Here is a 26,239-nt window from a genome sequence, read left to right as displayed (position 1 = left end):
TAAAACGCTTGGGCATGTTTGCTAGCTGAGCTAACGAGATGTACGTTTCTCTCTTTTTTTTTTTTTTGATGAAACAGAGATGTACGTATCATTGATCGTGCAACGTAAAGCACCTTACGTTGGACACTACTCTTGGGAGGTCTGGCAACTGCTTCCCTTCCGATAGGGATACGGTTAAGGAAACCGAAAAGGCCACTGCGTGCCTTCAAAATCGACTGGAACGTTCTAGAGCACGACTCGGAGTTCTTCTGGGCACTCCTGGCCGATCTTTATAAGCCACAGAAGGATGCCCTCGGGGCCTCGTCGACAAATCACCCACGCACGACGCAAGCAACCAACGCGAGATTCAGACACTCCCATAATACGCGAACGCGAGACGATCAATCCTCAATAGGTTTATACATGGCGCACGGGCAGGAGTCTTCGACGCAGGCCGCCGCCGGTGGCGCCGCGCCGCTGTGCGCGAACGGCTGCGGGTTCTACGGGAGCGAGGCGGCCAAGGGCATGTGCTCAAAGTGCTACCGCGACCACCTCAAGGCCGGAGATGTGGCTGCCCCCGCCGTCGAGGGGAAGCTCACGTTCGACGACCTCATCCTCGCTTTCAAGAAGTCGATGAGCCTGCAGGACTCTACCGCGGCACCGGCGGCGGAGGCGGCAGCCAAGAAGTCGGCGCCAACCAGGTGCATGGCGTGCAAGAAGAAGGTGGGGCTGCTGGGGTTCGCTTGCCGTTGCGGTGGCACCTTCTGCTCGCTGCACCGGTACGTGGACGGGCACGCATGCGGCTTCGACTACAAGAAGGTCGGCCGGGAGCTGATCGCGCAGCAGAACCCTCTCGTCGTGCCGTCCAAGCTCCGCAACAAGATATGAATGAAGGCAGGAGGAGTTGAAAAACATATGTACTGTTTTAGTTTACTCATTGGCTTCACTGTCTCTCCTACTTGATCTTTCAAGCACTAGCTCCATAAGTTGAAGAGGATCGACCTCGATCTTACTTATTCATAGTGACCTATTACTGTGTACCATCATGTTATTCCATTAGTCATCCATGTATATGTCCTGTTCCTTCTTTTCGAGTCCGAGTGAATCTTATCCTCTTTTATTTGTTTGTATTGCCAATTTGGCATACAAGGTGGCCATCATTGTTTGTATTGTTTTTATTTGTTTGTATTCCATAAGTTTGTTTTGTATACTCAGAGGCGGAGGACGAAAAAAAGTTAAGGTATGGCGAACTAAGTCATTGTTTTTGATGCACACGCTTGCTCGACGGCGACGCCTAGCCCACGGCGGTTGTCGGCCACCCGCCCGTCCGTTCATCCACCTCATCCTGGCCAGCCACCTATGTGGTTTCTAGGATTGCTGCTGCGTGCGAGTGTAGTTTTTATTTTGAGAACCGCCCTCTCGGCAATTTATTTAAGTGTTAGGCGGATTTGCATCCGATTGTACAATGTCAATCAGACAAGCAGGGATTTTCCCGCAAAAAAAATCAGACAAGCAGGGATTACATCAAGAGACAAAGAGCTAACACCAATATTAAGCGTGTCCTAAGCGCATGCATGAGCAGCTCCATTCGCTCCTCTCTTGCCCCATTGAAGCTTAAATCCCTGAAAATTTTGGAGATAGGTATCCATCTCCCTAAAAACTTTGCTTCGTGTGTTTGTAGTTTCTTTTAGCTGAAAGGCCGCTTCATTGCAGATTTTTGTGTGTGGCTAGCTATCAAAGATAGATGTTGGACTTTCGATAGGTTGGCTCGTCAGGGCCTTCCGTATGAGGACGCCGGCCCGTTTTGCGACCAACACGACAAGATCATCAACCACCTTATTGCCGGATGCGTCTTCGCTAGGGAAGTATGGATTAAGGTCTACATGGCCTTGGGATCGATAGAAGAAGTACCTTTGTCTCAAAATAAGTGTCTCAAGTTTGTACTGAATTTTCCTCTTTCTTCTACTCCCTTTGTCTCAAAATAAGTGTCTCAAGTTTGTACTGAATTTAGTACAAAGAGTATCAAAGTTGAGACACTTGAGACGAAGAGAGTATATTGCACGATATGCACACTCGTGAGATTCGAGAAAAAACGTATTTCACTTCGTTGGCGTCGTATTTTTTGAACACAGTACAGACGCAAGCGCTCATACACTCACCTATATGAACGCGCGCACACACACCCTACTCCTATGAGCACCTTCGAGAGACTGAACCGACATATGATCTTGAGATTTACGAAGTCACCGTAGGCGTCTCGTCGTCGACGGGAACGTATCCTCCCACTAAAAGCGCATCACCGGAAATTCTGAAATAAATCCAGAAATAATGCGAGCACCGGGACTTGAATCCTGGTGGACCGGGATACCACTGTCCCATTAACGATCTAACGTAGGTTGGTTCGCCGTCGGCGTCGCATTTGATTCCGTAGTTCCTTGTAGATTGGGAAATGGGAGGAGTTGTATGCTGAGCCGCTTCCGTGTTTGAGTTGGATGACCAAAATTGAGCTAACAAGTATCCTACCTCTCGTCCCCCGCGTCGCCGCCCTGGCGACACGGGCGGAAGACCCAAACCGCGCCGCCGGCTACCTTCCTCGTCGCTCTCCCTCCCCTCGCCGTCGCCGGAGGACACCGCCAAGCTAAGCTCGCGCGGCGGACGGTGGCGGCGGGGCCCTGTTCTCGCCTGGCGGCGGCAGATCTCGGTGGGGGAGGCTCGGTCCACCTCGGCTACACTGCGCGGTAGTTCCAGCGACTGCTCACAGCGGCGCTCATCTCCGGCGATTCGAAGGGGTTGGCGCCTCTTTCTTCTCCGCGGTGCAGCGGCTAGCTCGAGGATCTGACCTTCGACCGACGGCTCCTCTTCGGCGGCCAGGGTGGGGTGGCAGCTCCCCTTCTGCCATGTAGGTGCTCGTCTCCGCGCGGATCTGCACCAGGCCGGCTTCTAGAGGCTTCCTCGTCAGTCCTGTGGCGGTGGCTCGCCGATCTGGGCGGCTGTGGCCGGATCGACGGGTTGCGCGGGTTTGGCCCGGCAGCTCATTCCGGCGAGTTCGGGATGGGGTGGCAGTCCTCCCTCTCAGCTTGTCCTCTCCGACGTGTTTGGGCGGGGTGGCAGCCACCCTTCTTGGTCCTGGTGCTCGGCGTTCTGGTCTTTGGTCTGTTCTGCGACAGTGTGGCTGTGGCGGGTTGCCTGATCTGGCCTGCGGCTGGGTCTGGCTCGCTAGCGCTTGTTGGCGGCGAGGTTGGTGGCTCCTGCGTGGTGGTGACGCCGTCATCCCACAGGAGGTGTGTGGGCCAGTGGCGATGCGGGCCGGCGGCGCTTTGTCGTCGGTGGCGTGGGGATGTGCTGTCAAGTCTACTCCGAGCGAAAGTTTGCCCGGCTCTTGCCGGCCGGCGGTGGCGGCACCTACGGGCGTCGTTTCCCTTCTTGAAGGCGCCGCCGTGGAGTTTCTACGACATGCTTCATTCTCGGATCTGGTTCTTCGGGCGAAAGCCTAGACCCATCTGGGTTGGGCAACGACGTCGCCCCCGCGGCATTTCCCCCTTTGGGGCGTTGCTTTGAAGACCGATTATCCTTCTCCGTGCTTCCCTTGGGCTGGACATACACGGCATCACGTTGGCAGGTGTGTTGGAAATATGCCCTAGAGGCAATAATAAATGGTTATTATTATATTTCTTTGTTCATGATAATTCTCTATTATTCATGCTATAATTGTATTGTCCGGAAATCGTAATACATGTGTGAATACATAGACCACAACGTGTCCCTAGTAAGCCTCTAGTTGACTAGCTCGTTGATCAACAGATAGTCATGGTTTCCTGACTATGGACATTGGATGTCATTGATAACGGGATCACATCATTAGGAGAATGATGTGATGGACAAGACCCAATCCTAAGCATAGCATAAAAGATCGTGTAGTTTCGTTTGCTAGAGCTTTTCCAATGTCAAGTATCTTTTCCTTAGACCATAAGATCGTGCAACTCCCGGATACCGTAGGAGTGCTTTGGGTGTGCCAAACGTCACAACGTAACTGGGTGACTATAAAGGTGCACTACGGGTATCTTCGAAAGTGTCTGTTGGGTTGGCACGGATCGAGACTGGGATTTGTCACTCCGTGTGACGGGGAGGTATCTCTGGGCCCACTCGGTAATGCATCATCATAATGAGCTCAATGTGACTAAGGCGTTAGTCACGGGATCATGCATTGCGGTACGAGTAAAGAGACTTGCCGGTAACGAGATTGAACAAGGTATTGGGATACCGACGATCGAATCTCGGGCAAGTAACATACCGATTGACAAAGGGAATTGTATACGGGATTGATTGAATCCTCGACACCGTGGTTCATCCGATGAGATCATCGTGGAACATGTGGGAGCCAACATGGGTATCCAGATCCCGCTGTTGGTTATTGACCGGAGAGGCGTCTCGGTCATGTCTGCATGTCTCCCGAACCTGTAGGGTCTACACACTTAAGGTCCGGTGACGCTAGGGTTGTAGAGATATATGTATGCGGAAACCCGAAAGTTGTTCGGAGTCCCGGATGACATCCCGAACGTCACGAGAGGTTCCGGAATGGTCCGGAGGTGAAGAATGATATATAGGAAGTCCAGTTTCGGCCACCGGGAAAGTTTCGGGGGTTACCGGTATTGTACCGGGACCACCGGAAGGGTCCCGGGGGTCCACCGGGTGGGGCCACCTATCCCGGAGGGCCCCGTGGTCTGAAAGTGGAAGGGAACCAGCCCTTAGTGGGCTGGGGCGCCCCCCTTGGGCCTCCCCCCATGCGCCTAGGGTTGGGAACCCTAGGGGGAGTTCCCCCTTGCCTTGGGGGGCAAGGCAACCCCTTCCCCCCTTGTGGCCGCCGCCCCCCCTTGAGATCCCATCTCTTGGGGCCGGCGCCCCCCAGGGGGCCTATATAAAGGGGGGGAGGGAGGGCAGCACACAACAGCCTTGGGCGCCTCCCTCCTCCCCTGCAACACCTCTCTCTCTCTCTCTCTCGCAGAAGCTTAGCAAAGCCCTGCCGAGACCCGCTACATCCACCACCACGCCGTCGTGCTGTTGGATCTCCATCAACCTCTCCTCCCCCCTTGCTGGATCAAGAAGGAGGAGACGTCGCTGCACCGTACGTGTGTTGAACGCGGAGGTGCCGTCCGTTCGGCACTCGGTCATCGGTGATTTGGATCACGGCGAGTACGACTCCGTCATCCACGTTCATTGGAACGCTTCCGCTCGCGATCTACAAGGGTATGTAGATGCACTCCCTTCCCCTCGTTGCTAGTATACTCCATAGATGCATCTTGGTGAACGTAGGAAAATTTTAAAATTATGCTACGATTCCCAACAGTGGCATCATGAGCCAGGTCTATGCGTAGTTACTATGCACGAGTAGAACACAAAGCAGTTGTGGGCGTTGAGTTTGCCAATTCTTCTTGCCGCTACTAGTCGTTTCTTGTTTCGGTGGCATTGTAGGATGAAGCGGCCCGGACCGACCTTACACGTACGCTTACGTGAGACTGGTTCCACCGACTGACATGCACTAGTTGCATAAGGTGGCTAGCGGGTGTCTGTCTCTCCTACTTTAGTCGGAACGGATTTGATGAAAAGGGTCCTTATGAAGGGTAAATAGAAATTGGCAAATCACGTTGTGGTCATACGTAGGTAAGAAAACGTTCTTGCTAGAAACCTACAAACCACGTAAAAACTTGCAACAACAATTAGAGGACGTCTAACTTGTTTTTGCAGCAAGTGCTATGTGATGTGATATGGCCAGAAGATGTGATGAATGATATATGTGATGTATGAGATTGATCATATTCTTGTAATAGGAATCACGACTTGCATGTCGATGAGTATAACAACCGGCAGGAGCCATAGGAGTTGTCTTTATTATTTTGCATGACCTGCGTGTCATTGAATAACGCCATGTAATTTACTTTACTTTGTTGCTAAACGCGTTAGCCATAGAAGTAGAAGTAATCGTTGGCGTGACAACTTCATGAAGACACAATGATGGAGATCATGATGATGGAGATCATGGTGTCATGCCGGTGACGAAGATAATCATGGTGCCCCGAAGATGGAGATCAAAGGAGCATGATGATATTGGCCATATCATGTCACTATTTGATTGCATGTGATGTTTATCATATTTTGCATCTTATTTGCTTAGAACGACGGTAGTAAGTAAGATGATCCCTTATAATAATTTCAAGAAAGTGTTCACCCTAACTGTGCACCGTTGCGAAGGTTCGTTGTTTCGAAGCACCACGTGATGATCGGGTGTGATAGATTCTAACGTTCGAATACAACGGGTGTTGACGAGCCTAGCATGTACAGACATGGCCTCGGAACACACGCAATACACTTAGGTTGACTTGACGAGCCTAGCATGTACAGACATGGCCTCGGAACACGGAGGACCGAAAGGTCGAGCATGAGTCGTATAGAAGATACGATCAACATGGAGATGTTCACCGATCTTGACTAGTCCGTCTCACGTGATGATCGGACACGGCCTAGTTAAACTCGGATCATGTTTCACTTAGATGACTAGAGGGGTGTCTATCTCAGTGGGAGTTCATTAAATAATTTGATTAGATGAACTCAATTATCATGAACTTAGTCTAAAAATCTTTACACTATGTATTGTAGATCAAATGGCCAACGTTGTCCTCAATTTCAACGCGTTCCTAGAGAAAACCAAGCTGAAAGATGATGGCAGCAATTATACGGACTGGGTCCGGAACCTGAGGCTCATCCTCATAGTAGCCAAGAAAGATTATGTCTTAGAAGCACCGCTAGGTGAAGCACCAATCCCTGAGAACCAAGACGTTATGAACGCTTGGCAGCAGCGTGCTGATGATTACTCCCTCGTTCAGTGCGGCATGCTTTACAGCTTAGAACCGGGTCTCCAAAAGCGTTTTGAGAAACATGGAGCATATGAGATGTTCGAGGAGCTGAAACTGGTTTTTCAAGCTCATGCCTGGGTCGACAGATATGAAGTCTCCGACAAGTTCTTCAGCTGTAAAATGGAGGAGAACAGTTCTGTTAGTGAGCACATACTCAGAATGTCTGGGTTGCACAACCGCTTGTCTCAGCTGGGAGTTAATCTCCCGGATGACGCGGTCATTGACAGAATCCTCCAGTCGCTTCCACCAAGCTACAAGAGCTTTGTGATGAACTACAATATGCAGGGGATGGAAAAGACCATTCCCGAGGTATATTCAATGCTGAAATCAGCGGAAGGGGCGATCAGAAAAGAACATCAAGTGTTGATGGTAAATAAAACCACTAAGTTCAAGAAGGGCAAGGGTAAGAAGAACTTCAAGAAGGACGGCAAGGGAGTTGCCGCGCCCGGTAAACCAGTTACCGGGAAGAAGTCAAAGAATGGACCCAAGCCCGAGACTGAGTGCTTTTATTGCAAGGGAAGTGGTCACTGGAAGCGGAACTGCCCCAAATATTTAGCGGACAAGAAGAAGGCCGGCAACACCCAAGGTATATGTGATATACAAGTAATTGATGTGTACCTTACCAGTACTCGTAGTAGCTCCTGGGTATTTGATACCGGTGCGGTTGCTCATATTTGTAACACAAAGGAGGAACTACGGAATAAACGGAGACTGGCAAAGGACGAGGTGACGATGCGCGTCGGGAATGGTTCCAAGGTCGATGTGATCGCCGTTGGCACGCTACCTCTGCATCTACCCACGGGATTAGTTTTAAACCTCAATAATTGTTATTTAGTGCCAGCTTTGAGCATGAACATTGTATCTGGATCTCGTTTAATTCGAGATGGCTACTCATTTAAATCTGAGAATAATGGTTGTTCTATTTATTTGAGAGATATGTTTTATGGTCATGCCCCGCTGGTCAATGGTTTATTTTTTGATGAATCTCGAACGTGATGTTACACATGTTCATAGTGTGAATACCAAAAGATGTAAAGTTGATAACGATAGTCCCACATACTTGTGGCACTGCCGCCTTGGTCACATTGGTGTCAAGCGCATGAAGAAGCTCCATGCAGATGGACTTTTGGAGTCCCTTGATTACGAATCATTTGACACGTGCGAACCATGCCTCATGGGTAAGATGACCAAGATTCCGTTCTCCGGAACAATGGAGCGAGCAACCAACTTATTGGAAATCATACATACCGATGTGTGCGGTCCAATGAGTGTTGAGGCTCGCGGAGGATATCGTTATGTTCTCACTCTCACTGATGATTTAAGTAGATATGGGTATGTCTACCTAATGAAACACAAGTCTGAAACCTTTGAAAAGTTCAAGGAATTTCAGAGTGAAGTCGAGAATCAACGTGACAGGAAAATAAAATTCTTACGATCAGATCGTGGTGGAGAATATTTAAGTCACGAATTTGGTACACACTTAAGGAAATGTGGAATAGTTTCACAACTCACGCCACCTGGAACACCTCAGAGAAATGGTGTGTCCGAACGTCGTAATCGCACTCTATTGGATATGGTGCGATCTATGATGTCTCTTACCGATTTACCGCTCTCATTTTGGGGTTATGCTTTAGAGACTGCCGCATTCACTTTAAATAGGGCACCGTCTAAATCCGTTGAGACGACACCGTATGAATTATGGTTTGGGAAGAAACCTAAGCTGTCGTTTCTAAAAGTTTGGGGATGCGATGCTTATGTCAAGAAACTTCAACCTGAAAAGCTCGAACCCAAATCGGAAAAATGCGTCTTCATAGGATACCCTAAGGAAACTATTGGGTATACCTTCTATCTCAGATTCGAAGGCAAGATCTTCGTTGCCAAGAACGGGTCCTTTCTAGAGAAGGTGTTTCTCTCGAAAGAATTGCGTGGGAGGAAAGTGGAACTTGATGAGGTGATAGTCACCCCTTCCGAACCGGAAAGTAGCGCAACGCGGGAAAATGTTCCTGTGGTGCCTACACCGACTGGGGAGGAAGTTAATGATGATGATCATGAAACTTCAGATCAAGTTACTGAACTTCGTAGGTCCACAAGGACACGTTCCGCACCAGAGTGGTACGGCAACCCTGTCCTGGAAATCATGTTGTTAGACAACGGTGAACCTTCGAACTATGAAGAAGCGATGGCGGGCCCGGATTCCGACAAATGGCTAGAAGCCATGAAATCCGAGATAGAATCCATGTATGAAAACAAAGTATGGACTTTGACTGACTTGCCCGATGAGTGGCGAGCCATAGAAAACAAATGGATCTTTAAGAAGAAGACGGACGCAGATGGTAATGTGACCATCTACAAAGCTCGACTTGTCGCTAAGGGTTATCGACAAGTTCAAGGGGTTGACTACGATGAGACTTTCTCACCCGTAGCGAAGCTGAAGTCCATCCGAATCATGTTAGCAATTGCCGCATACTATGATTATGAGATATGGTAGATGGACGTCAAAACGGCATTCCTTAACGGCTTCCTTAAGGAAGAGTTGTATATGATGCAGCCGGAAGGTTTTGTCGATCCTAAGAATGCTAACAAAGTATGCAAGCTCCAACGCTCAATCTATGGGCTGGTGCAAGCATCTCGGAGTTGGAACATTCGCTTTGATGAGATGATCAAAGCGTTTGGGTTCACACAGACTTATGGAGAAGCCTGTGTTTACAAGAAAGTGAGTGGGAGCTCTGTAGCATTTCTCATATTATATGTGGATGACATATTGTTGATGGGAAATGATATAGAATTCTTGGAGAGTATAAAGGCCTATTTGAATAAGTGTTTTTCAATGAAGGACCTTGGAGAAGCTGCTTATATATTAGGCATCAAGATCTATAGAGATAGATCAAGACGCCTCATTGGTCTTTCACAGAGTACATACCTTGACAAGATATTGAAGAAGTTCAATATGGATCAGTCCAAGAAGGGGTTCTTGCCTGTATTGCAAGGTGTGCAGTTGAGCACGGCTCAATGCCCGACCACGGCAGAAGATATAGAAGAGATGAGTGTCATCCCCTATGCCTCGGCCATAGGGTCTATTATGTATGCCATGCTGTGTACCAGACCTGATGTAAACCTTGCCGTAAGTTTGGTAGGAAGGTACCAAAGTAATCCCGGCAAGGAACACTGGACAGCGGTCAAGAATATCCTGAAGTACCTGAAGAGGACTAAGGATATGTTTCTCGTTTATGGAGGTGACGAAGAGCTCGTCGTAAAGGGTTACGTCGACGCTAGCTTCGACACAGATCTGGATGACTCGATGTCACAAACCGGATACGTGTATATTTTGAATGGAGGAGCAGTAAGCTGGTGCAGTTGCAAGCAAAGCGTCATGGCGGGATCTACATGTGAAGCGGAGTACATGGCAGCCTCGGAGGCAGCACAGGAAGCAGTCTGGATGAAGGAGTTCATTACCGACCTAGGGGTGATTCCCAATGCGTCGGGCCCGATGACTCTCTTCTGTGACAACACTGGAGCTATTGCCCTTGCGAAGGAGCCCAGGTTTCACAGGAAGACCAGGCATATCAAGCGTCGCTTCAACTCCATTCATGAAAGTGTTCAAAATGGAGACAAAGATATTTGTAAAGTACATACGGACCTGAATGTAGCAGATCCGTTGACTAAACCTCTCCCTAGGGCAAAACATGATCAACACCAGGACGCAATGGGTGTTCGATTCATCACAATGTAACTAGATTATTGACTCTAGTGCAAGTGGGAGACTGTTGGAAATATGCCCTAGAGGCAATAATAAATGGTTATTATTATATTTCTTTGTTCATGATAATTGTCTATTATTCATGCTATAATTGTATTGTCCGGAAATCGTAATACATGTGTGAATACATAGACCACAACGTGTCCCTAGTAAGCCTCTAGTTGACTAGCTCGTTGATCAACAGATAGTCATGGTTTCCTGACTATGGACATTGGATGTCATTGATAACGGGATCACATCATTAGGAGAATGATGTGATGGACAAGACCCAATCCTAAGCATAGCATAAAAGATCGTGTAGTTTCGTTTGCTAGAGCTTTTCCAATGTCAAGTATCTTTTCCTTAGACCATGAGATCGTGCAACTCCCGGATACCGTAAGAGTGCTTTGGGTGTGCCAAACGTCACAACGTAACTGGGTGACTATAAAGGTGCACTACGGGTATCTTCGAAAGTGTCTGTTGGGTTGGCACGGATCGAGACTGGGATTTGTCACTCCGTGTGACGGGGAGGTATCTCTGGGCGCACTCGGTAATGCATCATCATAATGAGCTCAATGTGACTAAGGCGTTAGTCACGGGATCATGCATTGCGGTACGAGTAAAGAGACTTGCCGGTAACGAGATTGAACAAGGTATTGGGATACCGACGATCGAATCTCGGGCAAGTAACATACCGATTGACAAAGGGAATTGTATACGGGATTGATTGAATCCTCGACACCGTGGTTCATCCGATGAGATCATCGTGGAACATGTGGGAGCCAACATGGGTATCCAGATCCCGCTGTTGGTTATTGACCGGAGAGGCGTCTCGGTCATGTCTGCATGTCTCCCGAACCCGTAGGGTCTACACACTTAAGGTCCGGTGACGCTAGGGTTGTAGAGATATATGTATGCGGAAACCCGAAAGTTGTTCGGAGTCCCGGATGACATCCCGAACGTCACGAGAGGTTCCGGAATGGTCCGGAGGTGAAGAATGATATATAGGAAGTCCAGTTTCGGCCACCGGGAAAGTTTCGGGGGTTACCGGTATTGTACCGGGACCACCGGAAGGGTCCCGGGGGTCCACCGGGTGGGGCCACCTATCCCGGAGGGCCCCGTGGTCTGAAAGTGGAAGGGAACCAGCCCTTAGTGGGCTGGGGCGCCCCCCTTGGGCCTCCCCCCATGCGCCTAGGGTTGGGAACCCTAGGGGGAGTTCCCCCTTGCCTTGGGGGGCAAGGCAACCCCTTCCCCCCTTGTGGCCGCCGCCCCCCCTTGAGATCCCATCTCTTGGGGCCGGCGCCCCCCAGGGGGCCTATATAAAGGGGGGGAGGGAGGGCAGCACACAACAGCCTTGGGCGCCTCCCTCCTCCCCTGCAACACCTCTCTCTCTCTCTCTCTCGCAGAAGCTTAGCAAAGCCCTGCCGAGACCCGCTACATCCACCACCACGCCGTCGTGCTGTTGGATCTCCATCAACCTCTCCTCCCCCCTTGCTGGATCAAGAAGGAGGAGACGTCGCTGCACCGTACGTGTGTTGAACGCGGAGGTGCCGTCCGTTCGGCACTCGGTCATCGGTGATTTGGATCACGGCGAGTACGACTCCGTCATCCACGTTCATTGGAACGCTTCCGCTCGTGATCTACAAGGGTATGTAGATGCACTCCCTTCCCCTCGTTGCTAGTATACTCCATAGATGCATCTTGATGAACGTAGGAATATTTTAAAATTATGCTACGATTCCCAACAAGGTGGCCAACCGGTGATGCGAGGTGGGTGTGGCGTTGTGATGTGTGTGGCGACGACGATGGTGGCGAGCAGAGCCGGGCCGCGGCTTGTCCTTCTGATGTCGAAGGTCCGGTGCGCCAATGGATGTGCCTATGCTGATTTCTGGCTGTGACAGAGAAGTCGGAGCTGCGGGCGGCAGGGCCACTGCGGCAACGATGACTCCATGAGGGCGGTTTTCAGTGGACGGTGCTCTCAGGATGTTGCGTTGGACTAGGTCGATGCGAGGCTTGCAACTTTCTCCTGTGAAACTCGTCAGCAAAATCGGAGTTGTCCTGTCATCGATGCTTTGGTCGACTGTTTGGTGTTTGTGGCCAAGTCGTCCACGAGTGCCCCATGTGGGGTTTGTAATCTTGATTTTCTCCCAGTTTTCCTCTAATTAACCGGGCAACTTTCTTCTTCTTAATCAATGAAAATGGCAAATCTTTTGCCTCGTTTCAAAAAAAAATTGAGCTAACGGTATGCACGTATCCGATCATGCAACGTCGCTAACTCCGTCTTACGTTCGACACTACACTCGTTACGGCGCTAAATCTGGCAACTACTTGCCTTCGGATCAGGAAGGAAGCCGGAAATGCCACTGCGTGGCTTCAAAGATCAACTGGAAGGTTCCTGAGCACGACTCGGATTTGTCCCAGTCACGCGTGGCGGGCCTTTTTTATAAGCCACACAAGGGCCCTCGTCAACGAAGCACCCAGTGCACGCACGACGGCAACCAACAAACGCGAGATTCAGACTCCCGTAATACGCGAACGCGAAACTTCCTTTTGGATCAGAAGATCAGCGGAGATACATGGCGCACGGGCAGGAGTCTTCGACGGAGGCCGCCGCCGGTGGTGGCCCGCCGCTGTGCCCCAACGGCTGCGGGTTCTACGGGAGCGCGGCGACCAAGGGCATGTGCTCAAAGTGCTACCGCGACCACCTCAAGGCCGGAGATGTGGCTGCCCCCGCCGTCGAGGGGAAGATCAATGCCGACGACCTCGTCCTCGCCTTCAAGACGTCGGTGAGCCTGCAGGACTCTACCGCTGCCGCTGCTACTGTGGCGGCACCGGCGGCCGATGCGCCGGCGAAGAAGGCGGCGCCAACCAGGTGCATGGCGTGCAAGAAGAAGGTGGGGCTGCTGGGGTTCGCGTGCCGCTGCGGTGGCACCTTCTGCTCGCTGCACCGCTACGTGGACGGGCACGCATGCGGCTTTGACTTCAAGAAGGTCGGCCGTGAGCACATCGCGCAGCAGAACCCTCTCGTCGCGCCGTCCAAGCTCCACAACAAGATATGAAGGCAGGAGGAGTTGATAAAGATCTGTACAGTTTTAGTTTACTCATTGGCTTTAATTACTGTCCCTCCACTCTCGTACTTAATTAGATCTTTCAGGCACTAGCTCGATAAGTTGAAGAAGGTCAATCTTATCTTTGTGTTGTTCATAGCGACGTATTCGTACAAATTGATGTAACTGGGCACCATCATGTTACTCAGATTAATAATATCCATGTTTAAAAAAAGGTTAATAATATCCACGTAGCATTACAGAAAAATTCTTTTATGCCAAGTGCAAGGTTGTTTGTTGAGTGTACTTCATTGGACACTCGCAAACAAGACCTTTAACAAGTGTACCGATGAAAAAACTCGGTGAAAGAATGACACTCAGCAAACAGGTATGCTGCCGAGTGCCAAACAAAAAACACTCAACAAAGTAGGGTTTTTTTTCTCAGATACTCGACAAACAATTATAAATCAATAAAGTGCATATGTTTATTTGAATTTAGATTGGATTTGGATTTTGAAGAACAAACTCTTTAAATATTATTCAAAATGCAATTCGTGTCTTAAAATTAGTAACTGGTTCCAAAAAATGCCAAAATTTGGCATTATTAGTAACACAATGTAATGTGTTCCATGTCGGGAAAATTAGGGTTGTTTTAGATATTATTATTTCGCTATGTATAAGCAATTAATAGCATTTATATCATTTAACAGATATACTCCCTCCATTCCTAAATAGAAGTCTTTATAAAGGTTTCAATTTCAATATAGACTACATATGGATGTATATAGACGTACACTACACCACAACACTTGATTGGGGGCAATTAACTGCCGGGAGAAACGGTAGAACAAGGGCAAATTAAATCATCTGCCAGGAATTAATGTATTCCCTCTTAAATGCATTTTCCCGGCAGATTACATGCCATTACATCCATGTTGTGGTGTGGTGGTAGTTTAGAATGTAGATTCTCTAATTTTGCTCCGTATGTAGTTCATATTGAAATCTTTAAAAAAACTTATATTTAGGAACGGAGTGAGTAATTTAAATTCTAACCGCATGTGTATAAAAAAAGTTAGCAAAGACGGTTTCAAACCTATTTGTGTTCTTGAGTCAATGTTTAGGCCCTATATACAAGAAAAGAAGAGGAATTGTGAACATGAGGGTGCCAAGACTCAACCCTACCAAGGAGCTCAGTCGTGGAGGACGAAATAATTCGAGGTGGGGCAGACTCTAAAGCATACAAAAGTTTGATGGAATCTAGACTGAAGATTGGGGAAAATTTGTGATGAGTTGGTTGAGTTGGACAAATTTAGAACATGAAGATGCAGAAAATATAAAAATTCATATATCACGTTTTGCATCTGAAAACATCTTCCCCTTCTTCTCCCTGACCAGCAACAACCTGCATTGGAGCTTATAGGTTTTTAAATCTGAAAATTGCAAATGATGTCTCAAAACTCTCTCTGTTCCTAATGTAGTGCGTATAATTTTTTTTTTGAAGTCAAACAAAGTAAACGTTGACCGAGTTTACAGAGAATACAATTCCAAACATATACAATATGAAAATATAACTAATGATGTATCGAATGATGTGCATTTGGTATGTTAAATCTACATATTTTTTGTCTGTAGACATGGTCAAAGTTTGTAATGTTTGACTTTAGAAAAAATCTATATGCACTACATTATGGAATGAAGGGAGTATGAAACATGGTAGGGCGCTATGATATGATCCCTAGAGGTCGTGATGAAATCTTAAGAAGAAAGTTCCGCAAAAGTTGTGACGTACACTGCATGAAAACCGAAGCATCTCCGAGGAAGAATCGATGTTTCGAAGGGAAACGGGTAGGTTTGAAGGCAGGGTGTCAGTTTCTTCATGGTTTGACCTTGGATTTTTTTTACACTCAACATACACCATCACATGTTTCCGAACAAATTTGGCATTTTTTGGGGTTCGTTTGTTATATTTATGTCATTAAGTGCACCTCAGGCATTAAACGGTTATAGTTCAGATTTGAACTGCAACTGCATTAGAAGGCTAAAAAAATTTGGTTAAAAAAATTCCTAATTTTGTTCTTGAGTCTATGTCTATCCCTTATTCAAGAAAATTAAAGGAGTTTTAAACATTAGGGTGCTAAGACTCGACCATGAACATAGAGGTTATTGGTTTTCTAATTCTATAAAAGACAAGGCAAACGAAGTATGAAAAATAGGGGAGTTCCCAACGTAAGGCTGACAGGACTCGGCCCTGAACATGAAGCTAATTATTGGTTTTTTAATTCTAGTAAATACAAATGAAGTCTGAAAAATGCACACCTAGAATGGTTTCATTAGGGCATCCATAGCGTGACCAATGCCAAATCTGACACATCACTGCGATATAGCAATGGCGCTAAATTTACATCTTCTGCAATGTAACCGATGCCAAACAAACTAAAGATGGACCCACCTGAAAGTAAAAATACATGTAAAGTATTCATTTTCTTCTCAGCCTTGGCTCTATAGGTTCTCACTCGTCCCATTCCCATGTCCACATATGATATTTTATTAGCTGCCTAAATTTGGCATCGAGTTTAGTCCCACATCGGTTGTGGGAGGAGACATAACATGATTTATAAGGGCGGGGGTGTCCCCTCCTAATAGGCTAGTCTTTTGGGGGGAGAGGGCCCAAAGCCTGTCATAAGTCGGTGTTGCTCTCCGGTTGGGCCTGGTGACGCAGGTGGGTCGGAAACGCTGGTGTTAGTGGACCCGGGATTGCGTAACAATTGGTATCAGAGCCCAGGTGCCCAGAATAAATCTTGGTGAACTCACGGGTGATCGGTCATGGTTGGTGGGCTGGAAACGCTGGTGTTAGCGGGCCCATGGGTGACCGATGTGTGAGGGGGAGATTGTTGGGTTTAGTCCCACATCAGTTGTGGGAGGAGACATAACACGATTTATAAGGGCGGGGGTGTCCCCTCCTAATAGGCTAGTCTTTTGGGGGGAGAGGGCCCAAAGCCTGTCATAAGTCGGTGTTGCTCTCCGGTTGGGCCTGGTGACGCAGATAGGTCGGAAACGCTGGTGTTAGCGGACCCGGGATTGCGTAACAAGCTCCAAGAAGCACCGGTTCCACATATTTTGGCTTTGGCACTGGTCTCTACAATGTGTAGAAGGGCCGCCAAAAGCCAAAAACCTATTTGGCATTGATATTTGGCATACACTGTGGATGCCTTTATATGATACCTAGATTTTGTGGTAAATTTTTGAGAAGTTTTGGCAAAAATTGTGATGTACATTGCTTAAAAACTGGACCATCTCCAAGGAAAAAATATTTTTCAAGATGGAAAATCTCAGGTTTCAAAGAGAAAAGACTATTGCTTCATTGGTTGGCCTTGGAAAAAATAAACTCAACATACACTAGTATATTTAAGCCATTTAATGCAATTCCAGCTATTAGTGGATATAATTAAAATTTAAACTGCAAGTGCATGATTTTTTTAGAAAGATTGGGTTGAAAAAACCTATTTGTGTTCTTGAGCCATGTTTAGGCCTTATCAAAGAAAAGAAAAAAGAGGTATTTCAAACATCAAGGTGGGAGGACTCGACCCGGAACATGGAGCCTGTTGGTTTTTTAATTTTGAAAACTGCAAACGAAAGTCTAAAAAATATGAAACTTGGTATTGTGCCATGATATAAGAGCATCTCCAGCCGCGCCCCCAACAGGCCCCCAAGCCCCTTTTTTGGCGCCGGCGCCCTCAGAAGCCCAATTTTCGCCGGCTCGGGTCGATTTTGGCGCCGGCGGACCCAGGCCGAACCCGACGCGCTGGGGGCGCCAGGGGGAACGATTTTGGCCCGAAAATGACAGGGTCCGCCGAGTCAGCGACTCGTCGCCTTCGTCGTCCTCATCGCCTCGGTTCCCGCGGGAATCAATGCCAAGGCTGCCGCGCCGGTCAGCCTTCCATTGATGCCTTACGGGCGGCGCAGTGAAGGCGCCGCGATGCGCGTCTCGCCCGCTCCTGCCACGCGGCACCCGGCGGGCAGCTTCTCACTGCCCTTCTTCAGCTATGAAAGTCGACCTCCCCGCCGGTGAACGCCACAACTCGCCACTCTCGCCCCCTCTCGCCACCGTAGCCCTTCTCTCCCACTCTTCCCTCGCCGACGAGCAATGGCCGGGAGTTACCCAGGCGACGCCGCGGCGGCAAACGGCTATGGCCGATGCCACCTAAGCGAGGACGGGGCGCGCCTCCTCTACGAGGTCGACTACCCAGCGCCCCCGGACATGCGGGTGCCGGGCTCGTGGAGGCTGAGCGCCGGCGGCGTCCCGGTGCCCCTGGTGCCCACCGGGGCTGAATGGTGCGTCGAGATAGCGCACATCTGTTCGTCGCTGTCAGAGGCGCAGTGAAATGAGCCGAGGTACGCCGCCGACAGCCACACGCTATGGATGATGTACTTCGACTGCCGCCACGCCGACCAGGTCGCCTCCGCAAACGGTGTCATCCCCTGTGGTCGCCTTAACTCCGAAGGGCGGTGTGAATGGTGGGGCGTGCCCGGCCGCCTCGAAGCCGTCCTCGACCACATCGAGACCGGCAACACACCGCGCCTCGAGTACCCGACGCCCCCATCCTTCTCTCGTCGCTGCGGTAGTTCCTGGACGCTGCGGCGAATGGAGACGGCGACCTCCTCCTCGTCGGGTTCCGGTTCGCTTTCCTCCGGGTCACCGGTGCTCCGCCCCGTCAAGCCGGAGCCGCGGCGCCCTCGTCATCAACAAGGGCGGCCGCCCCTCCCCTCGTGCCCTCTGCCTAGTCCGGCCGAAGACTGAGCCGGGGTTGCTCCCTATGAAGAAGGACCAAGCGGAGATGGCCGCCGCCGACGAGACCGCCCTCAAGTGGGCGAAGGCGGACTACGTCCGCGAGCAGGTGGAACGCCAGTGCCGGGCCTACGAGGAGATCAAAGCTCGGTCTCGCGGACGCGACGAGGGCGGCGTCGTCGTCCTTGGCAGCGACGACAAGGACGCGCCCGGGCCGTCCAAACCCCCGCGCGTCGGCGACCCTGGTCAGGGGTGTTGGGGAACGTAGTAATTTCAAAAAATTTCCTACGCACACACAAGATCATGGTGATGCATAGCAACAAGAGGGGAGAGTGTTGTCCACGTACCCTCGTAGACCGAAAGCGGAAGCGTTAGCACAACGCGGTTGATGTAGTCGTACGTCTTCACGATCCGATCGATCAAGTACCGAACGCACGGCACCTCCGAGTTCAGCACGCGTTCATCTCGATGACGTCCCTCGAACTCCGATCCAGCCGAACTTTGAGGGAGAGTTCCGTCAGCACGACGGCGTGGTGACGATGATGATGTTTTACCGACGCAGGGCTTCGCCTAAGCACCGCTACAATATTATCGAGGTGGATTATGGTGGAGGGGGGCACCGCACACGACTAAGAGATCAAGAGATCAATTGTTGTGTCTAGAGGTGCCCCTGCCCCCGTATATAAAGAAGCAAGGGGGGAGAGGCGGCCGGCCAGGAGGAGGCGCGCCAGGAAGGAGTCCTACTCCCACCGGGAGTAGGACTCCGTCCTTTCGTAGTTGGATTAGGAGATGGGGGAAGGAGGAGGGAGAGAGGAAGGAAAGGGGGGGCGCCGCCCCCCCCCTCCTTGTCCAATTCGGACTAGAGGGGGAGGGGCGCGCGGCCTGCCCTGGCCGCCCCTCCTCTTCTCCACTAAGGCCCATCTTGGCCCATTAAACCCCCGGGGGGTTCCGGTAACCCCCGGTACTCCGGTAAAATCCCGATTTCACCCGGAACACTTCCGGTATCCAAATATAGGATTCCAATATATGAATCTTTATGTCTCGACCATTTCGAGACTCCTCGTCATGTCCGTGATCACATTCGGGACTCCGAACTATCTCCGGTACATCAAAACACATAAACTCATAATATAACCGTCATCGAACTTTAAGCGTGCGGACCCTATGGGTTCGAGAACTATGTAGACATGACCGAGACACGTCTCCGGTCAATAACCAATAGCGGAACCTGGATGCTCATATTGGCTTTGGAGACACCTGTAGAGCACCTTTATAATCACCGAGTTATGTTGTGACGTTTGGTAGCACACAAAGTGTTCCTCCGGTAAACGGGAGTTGCATAATCTCATAGTCATAGGAACATGTATAAGTCATGAAGAAAGCAATAGCAGAATACTAAATGATCGTGTGCTAAGCTAACGGAATGGGTCAAGTCAATCACATCATTCTCCTAATGATGTGATCCTGTTAATCAAATCACAACTCATGTCTATGGCTAGGAAACTTAACCATCTTCGATTCAACGAGCTAGTCAAGTAGAGGCATACTAGTGACACTCTGTTTGTCTATGTATTCACACATGTACTAAGTTTCCGGTTAATGAAATTCTAGCATGAATAATAAACATTTATCATGATATAAGGAAATAAATAATAACTTTATTATTGCCTCTAGGGCATATTTCCTTCAGTCTCCCAGTTGCACTAGAGTCAATAATCTAGTTCACATCACCATGTGATTTAACACCAATAGTTCACATCACCATGTGATTAACACCCGTAGTTCACATCGTCATGTGACCAACACCCAAAGGGTTTACTAGAGTCAATAATCTAGTTCACATCGCTATGTGATTAACACCCAAAGAGTACGAAGGTGTGATCATGTTTTGCTTGTGAGAGAAATTTAGTCAACGGGTCTGCCACATTCAGATCCGTATATATTTTGCAAATTCCTATGTCAACAATGCTCTGCACGGAGCTACTCTAGCTAATTGCTCCCACTTTCAATATGTATCCAGATTGAGACTTAGAGTCATCTGGATCAGTATCAAAACCTGCATCGACGTAACCCTTTACGACGAACCTTTTTGTCACCTCCATAATCGAGAAACATATCCTTATTCCACTAAGGATAATTTTGACCGCTGTCCAGTGATCTACTCCTAGATCACTATTGTACTCCCTTGCCAAAATCAGTGTAGGGTATAGAATAGATCTGGTACACAGCATGGCATACTTTATAGAACCTATGGCTGAGGCATAGGGAATGACTTTCATTCTCTTTCTATCTTCTGTCGTGGTCGGGCTTTGAGTCTTACTCAATTTCACACCTTGTAACACAGGCAAAAACTCTTTCTTTGACTGTTCCATTTTGAACTACTTCAAAATCTTGTCAAGGTATGTACTCATTGAAAAACCTTATCAAGCGTCTTGATCTATCTCTATAGATCTTGATGCTCAATATATAAGCAGCTTCACCGAGGTCTTTCTTTGAAGAACTCCTTTCAAATACTCCTTTATGCTTTCCAGAATAATTCTACATTATTTCCGATGAACAATATGCCATTCACATATACTTATCAGAAATGCTGTAGTGCTCCCACTCACTTTCTTGTAAATACAGGCTTCACCGCAAGTTTGTATAAAACTATATCCTTTGATCAACTTATCAAAGCGTATATTCCAACTCCGAGATGCTTGCACCAGTCCATAGATGGATCGCTGGAGCTTGCATCTTTTGTTAGCACCTTTAGGATTGACAAAACCTTCTGGTTGCATCATATACAACTCTTCTTTAATAAATCCATTAAGAAATGCAGTTTTGTTTTATCCATTTTCCAGATTTCATAAAATGCGGCAATTGCTAACATGATTCGGACAGACTTAAGCAGAGATACGAGTGAGAAACTCTCATCGTAGTCAACACCTTGAACTTGTCGAAAAACCTTTTGCGACAATTCTAGCTTTGTAGATAGTAACACTACTATCACCGTCCGTCTTCCTCTTGAAGATCCATTTATTCTCGATGGCCTGCCGATCATCGGGCAAGTCAACCAAAGTCCACACTTTGTTCTCATACATGGATCCCATCTCAGATTTCATGGCCTCAAGCCATTTTGCGGAATCTGGGCTCACCATCGCTTCCTCATAGTTCGTAGGTTCGTCATGGTCAAGTAACATGACCTCCAGAACAGGATTACCGTACCACTCTGGTGCGGATCTCACTCTGGTTTACCTATGAGGTTCGGTAGTAACTTGATCTGAAGTTACATGATCATCATCATTAGCTTCCTCACTAATTGGTGTAGGAGTCACGGGAACAGATTTCTGTGATGGACTACTTTCCAATAAGGGAGCAGGTACAGTTACCTCATCAAGTTCTACTTTCCTCCCACTCACTTCTTTCGAGAGAAACTCCTTCTCTAGAAAGGATCCATTCTTGGCAACGAATGTCTTGCCTTCGGATCTGTGATAGAAGGTGTACCCAACAGTTTCCTTTGGGTATCCTATGAAGACACATTTCTCCAATTTGGGTTCGAGCTTATCAGGTTGAAGCTTTTTCACATAAGCATCGCAGCCCCAAACTTTAAGAAACGACAGCTTAGGTTTCTTGCCAAACCATAGTACATACAGTGTCGTCTCAACGGATTTAGATGGTGCCCTTTTTAACGTGAATGTAGCTGTCTCTAATGCATAACCCCAAAATGATAGTGGTAGATCGGTAAGAGACATCATAGATCGCACATTATCTAATAAAGTACGGTTACGACGTTCGGACATACTATTACGCTGTGGTGTTCCAGGTGGCGTGAGTAGTGAAACTATTTCACATTGTTTTAACTGAAGGACAAACTCGTAACTCAAATATTTTACCTCTGCGATCATATCATAGAAACTTTTATTTTCTTGTTACGATGATTCTCCACTTCACTCTAAAATTCTTTGAATTTTTCAAATGTTTCAGACTTGTGTTTCATCAAGTAGATATACTCATATCTGCTCAAATCATCTGTGAAGGTCAGAAAATAACGATATTTGCCTCGAGCCTTAACACTCATCGGACCGCATACATCAGTATGTATTATTTCCAATAAGTCAGTTGCTCCCTCCATTGTTCCGGAGAACGGAGTCTTAGTCATCTTGCCCATGAGGCATGGTTCGCAAGCATCAAGTGATTCATAATCAAGTGATTCCAAAAGCCCATTAGCATGGAGTTTCTTCATGCGCTTTACACCAATATGACCTAAACGGCAGTGCCACAAATAAGTTGCACTATCATTATTAATTTTGCATCTTTTGGTTTCAATATTATGAATATGTGTATCACTACGATCGAGATCCAACAAACCATTTTCGTTGGGTGTATGACCATAGAAGGTTTTATTCATGTAAACAGAATAACAATTATTCTCTAACTTAAATGAATAACCGTATTGCAAATCATATTCATGCACAACGTAAACACCAAATAACACTTATTTAGGTTCAACACTAATCTCGAAAGTACAGGGAGTGTGCGATGATGATCATATCAATCTTGGAACTACTTCCAACACACATCGTCACCTCGCCCTTAACTAGTTTCTGTTCATTCTGCAACTCCCATTTCGAGTTACTACTCTTTAGCAACTGAACCAGTATCAAATACCGAGGGGTTGCTATAAACACTAGTAAAGTACACATCAATAATATGTATACCCAATATCCCTTTGTTCACTTTGCCATCCTTCTTATCCGCCAAATACTTGGGGCATTTCCGCTTCCAGTGACCAGTCCCTTTGCAGTAGAAGCACTTAGTCTCAGTCTTAGGTCCAGACTTGGGTTTCTTCACTTGAGCAGCAACTTGCTTGCCGTTCTTCTTGAAGTTCCCCTTCTTCCCTTTTCCCTTTTCTTGAAACTAGTGGTCTTGTTAACCATCAACACTTGATGCTCTTTCTTGATTTCTACCTTCATCGATTTCAGCATCGCGAAGAGCTCGGGAATTACTTTCGTCATCCCTTGCATATTATAGTTCTTCACGAAGTTCTAATAACTTGGTGATAGTGACTAGAGAATTCTGTCAATTACTATCTTATCTGGAAGATTAACTCCCACTTGATTCAAGCAATTGTAGTACCCAGACAATCTGAGCACATGCTCACTGGTTGAGCTATTCTCCTCCATCTTGTAGGCAAAGTATTGTCAGAGGTCTCATACCTCTCGACACGGGCATGAGTATGAAATACCAATTTCAACTCTTGGAACATCTTATATGCTCCGTGGCGTTCAAAACATTTTTGAAGTACCGGTTCTAAGCCGTAAAGCATTGTGCACTTAACTATCAAGTAGTCATCATACCGAGCTTTTGTCAAAACGTTCATAACGTCTGCATCTGCTCCTGCAATAGGTCTGTCACCTAGCGGTGCATCAAGGACATAATTCTTCTGTGCAGCAATGAGGATAAACCTCAGATCACGGATCCAATCCACATCATTGCTAATAACATTTTTCAACTTGGTTTTCTCTAGGAACATATCAAAATAAAACAGGGGAGCTAAACGCGAGCTATTGATCTACAACATAGATATGCTAATACTACCAGGACTAAGTTCATGATAAATTTAAGTTCAATTAATCATATTACTTAAGAACTCCCACTTAGATAGACATCCCTCTAATCATCTAAGTGTTCACGTGATCCAAATCAACTAAACCATGTCCGATCATCACGTGAGATGGAGTAGTTTCATTGGTGAACATCACTATCTTGATCATATCTACTATATGATTCACGCTCGACCTTTCTGTCTTAGTGTTCCGAGGCCATATCTGTTATATGCTAGGCTCGTCAAGTTTAACCTGAGTATTCCGCGTGTGCAACTGTTTGGCACCCGTTGTATTTGAACGTAGAGCCTATCACACCCGATCACCACGTGGTGTCTCAGCACGAAGAACTTTCGCAACGGTGCATACTCAGGGAGAACACTTATACCTTGATAATTTAGTGAGAGATCATCTTATAATGCTACCGTCGATCTAAGAAGAATAAGATGCATAAAAGATAAACATCACATGCAATCAATATAAGTGATACGATATGGCCATCATCATCTTGTGCTTGTGATCTCCATCTCTGAAGCACCGTCATGATCACCATCGTCACCTGCGCGACACCTTGATCTCCATCGTAGCATCGTTGTCGTCTCGCCAACTTATGCTTCTACGACTATCGCTACCGCTTAGTGATAAAGTAAAGCATTACAGGGCGATTGCATTGCATACAATAAGCGACAACCATATGGCTCCTGCTAGTTGCCGATTACTCGGTTACAAAACATGATCATCTCATACAATAAAATATAGTATCATGCCTTGACCATATCACATCACAACATGCCCTGCAAAAACAAGTTAGACGTCCTCTACTTTGTTGTTGCAAGTTTTACGTGGCTGCTACGGGCTGAGCAAGAACCGTTTTTACCTACGCATCAAAACCACAACGATAGTTTGTCAAGTTGGTGCTGTTTTAACCTTCGCAAGGACCGGGCGTAGCCACACTCGGTTCAACTAAAATGGAGAAACTGACACCCGCCAGCCACCTGTGTGCAAAGCACGTCGGTAGAATCAGTCTCACGTAAGCGTACGCGTACGCGTAATGTCGGCCAGGACGCTTCATCCAACAATACCGCCGAACCAAAGTATGACATGCTGGTAAGCAGTATGACTTATATCGCCCACAACTCACTTGTGTTCTACTCGTGCATATGACATCTACGCATAAAACCAGGCTCAAATGCCACTGTTGGGGAACGTAGTAATTTCAAAAAAATTCCTACGCACACGCAAGATCATGGTGATGCATAGCAACGAGAGGGGAGAGTGTGTCCACGTACCCTCATAGACCGAAAGCGGAAGCATTAGCACAACGCGGTTGATGTAGTCGTACGTCTTCACGATCTGACCGATCAAGTACCGAACGCACGGCACCTCCGAATTCTGCACACGTTCAACTCGATGACGTCCCTCGAACTCCGATCCAGCCGAGTGTTGAGGGAGAGTTTCGTCAGCACGACGGCGTGGTGACGATGATGATGTTCTACCGACGCAGGACTTCGCCTAAGCACCGCTACAATATTATCGAGGTGGATTATGGTGGAGGGGGGCACCGCACACGGCTAAGAGATCAAGAGATCAATTGTTGTGTCTCCAAGGGGTGCCCCCCTCGCCGTATATAAAGGAGTGGAGGAGGGGGAGGGCCGGCCCTCTCTATGGCGCGCCCTAGGAGGAGTCATACTCCCACCGGGAGTAGGATTCCCCCCTTCCAAGTAGTAGGAGTAGGAGTCAAGGAAAGGGGAGAGAGAAGAGAAGGAAGGAGGGGGCGCAGCCCCTCCCCCTAGTCCAATTCGGACTAGGCCTTGGGGGGCGCGCAGCCTCTCGTCTCTCTTTCCCCTAAAGCCCAATAAGGCCCATATACTACCCGGCGAATTCCCTTGGTACTCCAAAAAATACCCGAATCACTTGGAACCTTTCCGATGTCCGAATATAGTCGTCCAATATATCGATCTTTACATCTCGACCATTTCGAGACTCCTCGTCATGTCCCCGATCTCATCCGGGACTCCGAACTACCTTCGGTACATCAAACACATAAACTCATAATATAACCGTCATCGAACTTTAATAGTGCGGACCCTACGGGTTCGAGAACAATGTAGACATGACCGAGACACGTTTCCGGTCCATAACCAATAGCGGAACCTGGATGCTCATATTGGCACCCACATATTCTACGAAGATCTTTA

General features: G+C 47.8%; 2 protein-coding genes across 2 annotated transcripts; both read left to right on the top strand.

Annotated features, from left to right (window-relative positions):
* The first annotated feature begins 402 nt into the window (after window positions 1–402).
* On the top strand, window positions 403–867 carry LOC109733365 (zinc finger A20 and AN1 domain-containing stress-associated protein 7-like). Its single transcript, XM_020292572.1, has one exon. The coding sequence runs from the start codon at window positions 403–405 to the stop codon at window positions 865–867; it is 465 nt and encodes a 154-aa protein (XP_020148161.1).
* Window positions 868–13,121: 12,254 nt separating this feature from the next.
* LOC109733372 (zinc finger A20 and AN1 domain-containing stress-associated protein 9-like) lies at window positions 13,122–13,906 on the top strand. The gene has a single exon (XM_020292583.2). It carries the CDS (start codon window positions 13,200–13,202, stop codon window positions 13,680–13,682), a length of 483 nt encoding a protein of 160 aa, XP_020148172.1. The 5' UTR covers window positions 13,122–13,199; the 3' UTR covers window positions 13,683–13,906.
* The last annotated feature ends 12,333 nt before the right edge of the window (window positions 13,907–26,239 follow it).

This window comes from Aegilops tauschii, chromosome 2, assembly GCF_002575655.3.
Source record: "Aegilops tauschii subsp. strangulata cultivar AL8/78 chromosome 2, Aet v6.0, whole genome shotgun sequence".
NCBI classification, from domain to species: domain Eukaryota; kingdom Viridiplantae; phylum Streptophyta; class Magnoliopsida; order Poales; family Poaceae; genus Aegilops; species Aegilops tauschii.
The sequence above is the reverse complement of the archived record's forward strand: the minus strand, read 5'-3'. Positions and strand labels throughout refer to the sequence as shown.

What these genes read in the sequence shown, in the direction of transcription:
- LOC109733365 (XM_020292572.1), top strand. Translation starts at nt 403, where the DNA reads ATGGCGCACGGGCAGGAGTCTTCGACGCAGGCCGCCGCCGGTGGCGCC.
- LOC109733372 (XM_020292583.2), top strand. Translation starts at nt 13,200, where the DNA reads ATGGCGCACGGGCAGGAGTCTTCGACGGAGGCCGCCGCCGGTGGTGGC.